The 8,706-nt window shown below is 32.8% G+C and overlaps 2 protein-coding genes across 4 annotated transcripts; both read right to left on the minus strand.

Annotated features, from left to right (window-relative positions):
- Positions 1-268: 268 nt before the first annotated feature.
- Positions 269-4,301, minus strand: LOC112455818 (retinol-binding protein pinta-like). 2 transcript variants are annotated; one of them, XM_025018004.1, is made up of 6 exons: positions 3,638-4,274; positions 2,138-2,297; positions 1,786-1,888; positions 1,323-1,692; positions 926-1,078; positions 269-704 (listed from the first exon to the last, which is right to left on the minus strand). In XM_025018004.1, exons 1-6 carry the CDS (start codon positions 3,807-3,809, stop codon positions 625-627), a joined length of 1,038 nt encoding a protein of 345 aa, XP_024873772.1. In that variant the 5' UTR covers positions 3,810-4,274; the 3' UTR covers positions 269-624. The 2 variants fall into 2 exon arrangements, with proteins under 2 accessions (XP_024873772.1, XP_024873773.1); XM_025018005.1 differs by lacking the exon at positions 269-704 and having other exon boundaries at positions 1,070-1,113; positions 1,295-1,692; positions 3,638-4,301.
- A 359-nt stretch (positions 4,302-4,660) lies between these two features.
- Positions 4,661-8,696, minus strand: LOC112455817 (retinol-binding protein pinta-like). Of its 2 annotated transcripts, XR_003040896.1 has the most exons (7): positions 8,325-8,696; positions 7,000-7,227; positions 6,337-6,496; positions 5,933-6,038; positions 5,464-5,830; positions 5,058-5,220; positions 4,661-4,948 (listed from the first exon to the last, which is right to left on the minus strand). XR_003040896.1 is itself a non-coding variant. In XM_025018003.1 (6 exons), the coding sequence occupies exons 1-6, from the start codon at positions 8,500-8,502 to the stop codon at positions 5,147-5,149; spliced, it is 1,113 nt and encodes a 370-aa protein (XP_024873771.1). In that variant the 5' UTR covers positions 8,503-8,696; the 3' UTR covers positions 4,661-5,146. The 2 variants fall into 2 exon arrangements, 1 of the variants encoding a protein (XP_024873771.1); XM_025018003.1 differs by having other exon boundaries at positions 4,661-5,220.
- Positions 8,697-8,706: the final 10 nt, after the last annotated feature.

Raw genomic sequence — 8,706 nt, forward strand, 5'->3', positions numbered from 1 at the left:
ACTACTTTATTATTCGGTTAAAGTAAAACTAAACGATTTATTTTATATTAAAATTAAAAAAAATTATAATTACATTGTTACTTATGAAGTATGAATATATCTAATGTTTACAGTTAAGAAGGTAAATATAAAACAATGTAAGGAAAATGAGTTCTAAGTTGCAAAGCGAGTGGAGCGAATTTATCTTCTTATTCTCCTAATTTAAGAATGCAAAGAATTTGAACTAAAAGCTTAATTTTATACATCTGCATACATTATACTCTCAGAGTATGCTCTGCACAATGAAAAAAAAAAAGAAAAAATTTATTTTTTCTACAACACCCTCGTAAAGAACACAACGAAGCCCGGCATACATTTGGTAAAAGAAAATCAAGCTCGCTAAAAGCAAACGTTCTCTAGCGTTGCTAAGCTTTTAAAGATCCCCGCGTAATCGCCTTTAAAAAAAGACCACCTACAAAACTCTTAAAAATTTCATATTACCGATAAATCTATTTGCGCAGAAAGAAAAAAAGGAAGATAATTATTTATATCTCAAAACACAAAACAGACAAAACTTACGAGCTATATAACGATCATAAATATATCTATACATGTGTTAAAAAAAGCAAGTACTTTTTGTTGATTTTAGAGTTTTGTAATGATTTCCTCATTCTCCTCATTCGCAAGGCAGACGTGATCGTCGTCGACCAGCTTCTTCCAACGTTCTATAAAAGTAAGTATTTACATTACATATATTGAAAGATACACATATTACAATTAGATAAACAATTAACAAACTTTTAGTCAATGTATGACTTGTGGGAATTATTGCAATCTTAGAAGCAATGTGAGAAATTAATTTTCTCTTTGACACATATTTACTTAATAAGTTACATTCTTTCATTAAACGCGTTACATTTATTGCATTCTAATTTACCGCAATTACCTGTTAATACTTGAATGGTACCATCAGTACCGTCATATTCGATGTTAGCTGGATTATCCTTCAAACGATTCTGCATGTAGTGTTTTGAAACGATTTTGTCGTCCTCATTCAAAAGCGAGTCGCGATTCTCCTCGATCAGTTTCTTCCAGTATTCTGCAAAAGTAAGTATTTACTTTACATATATTGAATTATATAATGTTGACGTCAATTTAGACACATATGAACAATTAACTATATGAACTATTGACAAACTTTTAGTTAATGTACGACTGCTCGGAATACTGCAATCTTAGATGAGAGAAGTTCATTTTCTCTTCAACACATATTAGTTTAATAAGAAACGTCCTTTCACTAAACGCGTTATTGTATTTATTACATTCTAATTTATCGCAATTACCTGTTAATTCTTGGATTGTACCATCAGTGCCGCCACATTCGACGGGCAAGATGTTGGCTGGAATATCCTTCAAACAGTTATGCACCGTACTGTCTGAGTGGACATTGAATCTGTTCTTCAACTTCTCAGTCATGAAAGATTTCAAAATCATTGCAGTCACTTCGAAGATTAACGGGGCGTTAAATATGTTAATTAATTTGACGCTCATGGGATAATTCTGCCATAAACGAACCGAATTCTTTAAAATGTAGGGTCGGTATTGAGCAATGTGACGTATAGTTGTATTGGCAAAATCCATGAACAATGTGTAGCCATATATGGATGCCGCGGGATAATGTTTTATCGCCGTTTCCAACACCATCAAAAAGATCTGAAAAGATTGTTCGTCGAGAAACAATATACAAATTAAAAATATGTCATGGTGACGATATCCGATATAAATCGAGTATAGTTTTATATTGACCTTAGCCAGGTTTGATATTTCATGTCTTGTCGGGTCATATATGATGCGCACAAGAATAACTAATCTTCCTTGATCATCCGGATTCCGCAGAGGCAAACAAAAACTAAACGTAAATAAAGCATTTCAGATTTCTCGAAAATTTATGAAATTTCATTCTATACTATAATCGGATAATCCGCAATGCGTTGTGTGTAAGATAATAATAATGGAGTAGAAAAGAGAATTTTTTTTAATTTTAAAAAATAAAACATTTTATTATATGTCAATCTAGGTTACGTAAAAGATTCACTGCAAAATCTCACGAAACCACGAACTCCAATAAACTCTTATACTCCGAAAAAGTGATAGTTACCCCATATCAAGCAGCTCTTGCAGTTCTGGAAGATATGGATCCTTATTCATGTACCATTCTGGTACGTCGGATCGTTGTTTGTAATAGCTTTGAATCCTGATCTTGGTTTTTTCAAGATTAAATTTGCAAACCCTCAAAAATCGCAGGATAAGGAAGTCATCTGTGTACAGATTAAAGATTCCTTTTAAATGAAAAGTTACTTAAAACAGTATACTAAATCTATTATCATTAATATTAGAAATACACACATAGAGCAGTAATTTTAGGAATAAATTGTATTATCTTTTTAACAGAAAACATTAAAGATCTGTTTTATTAGGCTACATTCTAAGAAACAAAAAAAAATATTGTTTAATCATTTGATAACTTCTGCTTCTAATAGAATTAAATTTAGTTATTAATTTTGTTATATTCCAATTTATTTAAAATAAATTTAGTCGTATTTAAATTTAGTCATATTTTTGAATTTATATCGTTATATATTTTTTCATGTGTACTTAATTCTGTTTGAACAGCTGTACAAATGTAGCAAGTTAAGTAGAATTTATATGTGGTGGTCGTCACGTATAACAAAAAATATTAATTTTTTTTCGTTTTCAATATAAATTCGACCACCATGACCTAGATTTTGATGCGTACTTTAATTCTAGGCAAGAATTTTGCATTTCTATAAAGCCAATTAAAAGATTAGTGCTAAGAAAAAAACTGAAAAAAACCGGCTAGGATCACGGCTTTAGGATCACCTTAAACTTCACATATATTATGTATAGCAGTCAAGGTGCCATGCATAAAAAAGAAGTAGCCAGAAATTCAAATTAATGATTTGCAATTTAATGAAAGACTGACGCAATATCGACTAAAAAATTCAAGAGTTGTAAGCACAGTTGAATGGCAAAAAATAATATCAGATAAGTTATGGAAATTGACAATGTAATTGCTGTGCATGCATAATGATAGCATCACTCGTGTGAACTTTGCTTATAGTGTCTAATTATTTCTCAGTATATATTGCAATCTTGATTGAGTTGGTGATGTTAGAATTTTTTACTTTACTTTTAATTGGCCTTTACAGAATATGTAATCCTAATAATTTTAACAACTTATTTTACGTAATATGTTTACATTTACGTAAAACATGTTAATTAAATTATTTTGATTCTCTATACTTTACGAATAAATTTGTTTATATATAATTATTAAATTTTAATCTTTGTTAATCGATATTTATAGTGAATCGATATAGTGAAGCGATCTTTGTGGTGAAACTATTTACACTACAAAGTAACAATATAAATTAATAGCAGATGTAACAATTAATAAGAAATAAGTTAATTTAATGTATATTATATTCTTTATTTTTAATAAAATAGGTTATCAAAATTTGCTCATATTACATTGACGCGGATTTCGCTTTATCGCTGCGGAATTAATAAACTATAATTGAATTTCAACTAGCGATACTTCAACGCGTGCGTTACATACGGGACTGCTGTTTTTTACCGAATTGTCCGCGGAAGTCATCGTTCTCCTGGATCCAGCGTCTGATCTCCGCGATGGAGTTCTCTCTATTCTTGTCGGTCTCGTTCAACTGTGACGCTGCATATAACTTGTCGTCGTTGGACAGCTTTTTCCAAGCGTGATCCATGACGCTATGGCTGCAACTGCTCGCCATCACGACGATAGTGAACGCTTCAGCGATAATATTATGTGCGCCTAGCTCTGCAGACACGCGCACGACCAACTTCTTCTTCTTCTTTTATATCAAAATACAGCCTGTCAGCAATACTTCTCTATATATAGCCAGGGCGAACCACTTGTCGTAAAATAGCCGTAAGGCGTAAAAACCACTTGACGTCAATAGCCGTAATGTCGTCGTAATAAAAATGCGATGTAATAAAAACACAATGCAGACAGTAAAAGTCGCAATAGTTATTAAAAAAAAATTTTCCTTCCGGACAAAACACGTCCGAACTGATCCGTGCCTGTTGCGGCTTTACGCGCACGACCAACGATTTTGAACGCAGTAGTAGCAGATAGTACGCTGAACAACACTTGTTCGCTTTGGTGGACTCTTGATAATTTCAGCGACGACTCAGTAGCTAGAAATCGCGCCATCTACGAAGTAGAGACATGATATAGTGAACGTGATGGATACTTCGCACTTATTCTTGAAAGAATGAGCCACGCGAAGACACATTCTATTAAATGGTGCGTATGAGCTGAAATTATGATAAAAGATTATAGTTATATAATTGCTTTCAAGCTGCACGTATAAAATAAGTAAATTAAGATAACTGATGTTTATAGTTAAAACAATAGAATGATTAAAATAGAATAATATTTAAGTTACAAGCGAGTAAAACGAGTTCCTCTTCTTATTCACATAACTTAAGGATATATAGAAAATTTGTATATGAATCGTAAATCCACTCTTCTGTATTGCGCTTCCGGCAGGAATCTTTTGCGTAACGAAAGAGAAGAAAAATGATTTACTTTCTGCGGTGAAGGGAAAAATCACGTACAGCCTGGTAAACAACCTTTATTTGGGAAAATAAAACCAAATGTGTTACAAGATTATACCGTACATATTCTACTATTATTAAACCTTTGTAAAAGTCGCCGGTAAATCTTTCTTAATAAAGAAATCGCATGCGATACTTTATTGCTTGTCGCATAAAAAAATAAACCCGTTTCTGCAACGAGTAACATTTTATCTTTATTAATAGCTGATACCGCGTTTCAGTGACGTTACTATCGTGACGATAGTAAACGCGGGACATGTGATTGCGAATTAAGAAAGCGCATTTTGACCTGCAATTTAACGAGCAACTAATGATAAAGAAAATTGACAGGCATGCGCTTTAAAATTTATATGATTTCTAGTATCATATTAGCGATATAAATCAGCATCAACAATCACGATGTATAATTAGTTCGATAACAAATGCATTGAAGTGTGCGCAAAGAACAAATATTTTCTTCTGATTTTGAACCTACTGCTCTGAAATGTTATTCGATTCTATCATTCTCATCATTATGCGTAAGCCAGCCGCCATTTTCTTCAATTAATTTCTTCCAATATTCTGCAAAAGAAAATGTTTATATTACACACATTCAATTAAATGTTTATGCAAATCTGGACAAGGGCTTCATATATATTTTAGAATCTGAAAAACTCTTAGAATTTAGTGATTATCGCCTTCACGATTGCTCGTCTTAACTGAAAGAAGTTAATCCCTTTTTCTCGGCAATAGTTTCTTAATAACATTCTTTATCGTGTACTAAGCGCGTCAAATTTATTCCGCGTTTTAATTTATCAAATTTACCTGTTAATTCCTGGATTGTACCATCAGTGCCGCCATATTCGACGGGCAAAATCTCAGCGGGAATATCTTTAAAACAGTCGGTCGTATGTGAATAGACATTAAATCTATTCTTTATCTTCTCAGTCATGAATGATTTGAGAATCTCCACAATAACGTTGAAAAATGCCGGTACATTGAATATATTGATCTTTTGGATTCTTATAGGATAGCAGCTTTGCCACGCGTGGATTAAATTCATTAATATATAGGGTCGCAACTGAAGAATATGGCGTACAGTTGGATTGACCATGTCTATAAACGATGCAAAACCGTACACAGATGCTGCGGGGTAATATTTCATTGCCACTTCCGTCGCCATAACACCGATCTAAAAAAATCGTCCGTCGAGAAATAATAAATAACAATGAAAAAAATACTTTAGCGTGACGACTTATAAATTGTTCGAGCATTGTATTATTTTAATATTTACCTTAACTATGTCTGATATATTGTGTCTTCTTGGATCATGCCGAGTGCCGCGCACCAAAATAACTAATCTTCCTTCACTATCCGGCTTCCGCAGAGGCAAAAACACTCTAAACGGGAATAAAGTATTTTAGAATCCTTCGAAAAAATCAAAATACCTTTTAGTTTTACAGTCATGCATCGAGTATATTTCCGCAATTTCTTAATTCAATATTCTTCTTAGAATGTAATAGAAATAAGAAAAAAAAGTTATTAAAAATTTATCTGTATAATTTTATGCAAGTTGTTATTTTTAAAATTGAAGCTGCAATTAGTGAAGAGTTCTGTTATGTATCCAAAATAGATGAAGCAGATTAAAAAATAATAAATAAAAAAATTAAATTAATTATCCGAAATACTGTTCGTTACCCCAATTCAAGCAATTCCTGCAGTTCTGGTCGAAACGGATCTCTATTCATGTACCATTCTGGTAAATTGGATCGTTGCTTATAATAGTTTCGTATCCTGATATTAGTTTTCTCAAGATCAAACTTGCATACTCTCAAAAATCGCAGGATGAGAAAGTCATCTGTGTACACATTAAAGAGTTCCTTTAACTAAAAGACTATAATTGAAACAGTGCTAAATCAGGTATTATAAATTATATTTCATAAATGCGTACCACGGGATAAGATGGGGATTTTTAATTAATAGAAGATTTAAATAAAATTTTGAAAAACATTTTGGCTTACAAAATGGCAAAATGCAATAGTGCGATAACGAACTTTGTCATGTAGGTCTTTTATCGAGTTACTATATTTCATCATTTATTATTATTTGTCGTTTCAGATTATTTTCGATTTTCTGTTCATTATAAGTCAGACACAATTTGTTACATTAGTTTTCGTTTTTTTTTTTTTTTTTTTTTTTTTTTTTTACACGATCAAGAATGAATTCAGAGAGCTAAACATTTGACGTGAATCGGCGTAATGTCATGTCAACGTCAAATAAAGATGAATGAGTTGTACTGCCGAAGTAACGAGCCGAAATTGAATTCCAACACGCCCGTAAGATCGCTGATGTCATTTTTACCGATTCGTATGCGCAGTTCGTTCTCGATCAAGCGTTTGATCTCCGCGACAGAGTTCTCTCTCGTTTCGTCAGTCTCGTTCAAATTTGTTGCTGCATATCTTTTATCCTCTTCAGTCAGCTCTTGTGGAGCATGAGGCATAACACTGTCGCTGCAAGTGCTCGCCATCGCGACGTTAGTGAACGTTGGTGAACGCGAAGCCTCGCCCACCGGGGAGAGACTCGACGTGTCTGCAAACAGAGTAGATGCACTGTCACGCGTAAGATAAGACAAATGACAAATGTAACAATGTTTAATGTAATGTGTAATTATGTATCACGACAAATAACACGGATCAACTCTGCGTTGTATGCAGAGAGCTCTATTATTGAATCAACTGCGATAATCAAAAATTGTGCCATCTGCTGCCGACCATGATTCGGTTTGATAACCTTGATAGACACTTGATGTAGATACTTCTACTTATCCCAGATATTTCTACTTATTCCCGAGCGGCGCAAAAAAACCATTAATTTCTAAATTCATTACAATGTAACACGCATTAGATCTTCTAAAGATAGAATGCATATATAAAACAAACTTATATTAAAAAATTATAGTTATATTATTACTTATAAATTAAGCATATAAGATTAATAAGTTGAAATATAAGTCTAATTTCTAGTTAAAGAGTTAAAATAATGTAAATAAAAATGAGTTCTAAGTAGCGAGTAAAATGAATTTCTTTTCTTATTCTTTTAATTTAGGAATGCAAAGAATTTTAATTAAACGGTTAAATTTTATACATTCGCTCTTGTACACTATGCTCTCAAGTATCTCTCTCCGCAATGGAAGAAAGAGAGAAATAAATTAGTTTTCCCAAAAACATAAAACTGAATCTAATTAGGTATATTGGTATTGCTTGCGCAAATATACCGCACATTCAAAAATTTACGTACTAAAATTATTATATTATGCACATTTCTGTTCTAAATGTATTCTTTCTTGCTTCTTTGACTAATAAAATCGCTAATAGAAAAACTGCTTGATTAAAAAGATATTGAAATACAATATTGCGAGAACAAACTTTATTATAAAAAATTTCTATTCAGTAACTATTTACTATTATTTATTGACACTTTTTCTCTCACTTCTCTTTTAGTTAACAAAGTTAAACGCCACTTGTTACATCATTTTTTATTTTTTATTTTTTTTTTTTAAGTAAATGTATATCAAATGTCACGTCACATTTCCGCGGATTGAAGGTGACTTTTTTTTATCTTTGGAATTAATAAACTATAATAGAATTTCAACGCGATATTTCACGTGGGATCGTTGTCCGTTTTACCGTTTTGTGCATGTAAGTCTTCCTTCTCCTTAATCCAGCGTTTAATTTCCGCAAGGGCGTTTGCTCTTGTCTCATCAGTCTTGTTCAAATATGTCGCGGCATATAACTTATCCGCGCTGGCCAGCTTTTGTCGAGCGTAACACTCTACACTGTCGTCGTGGTCACTTGCATTTGCCATCGTAATACCACGAGATCCTTCGTTCGCTCCGGAGGATAATTTACGTCTGCGAGTCCCAGAGATGCTCTGCCCTGCTCTGTCCCGGCCGCGCGCGATCAACAAAAAATGATCAGCAGATCACACGGTGAACAACACGTGCTCTTTCAGGATCTAGATATTATTAAATTATTTCAGCTATTATGAATCAACGCCATCTACGAAGTA

Source organism: Temnothorax curvispinosus, unplaced genomic scaffold (genome assembly GCF_003070985.1).
Source record: "Temnothorax curvispinosus isolate PA1 unplaced genomic scaffold, ASM307098v1 QBEX01006386.1, whole genome shotgun sequence".
Classification (NCBI taxonomy): Eukaryota; Metazoa; Arthropoda; class Insecta; order Hymenoptera; family Formicidae; genus Temnothorax; species Temnothorax curvispinosus.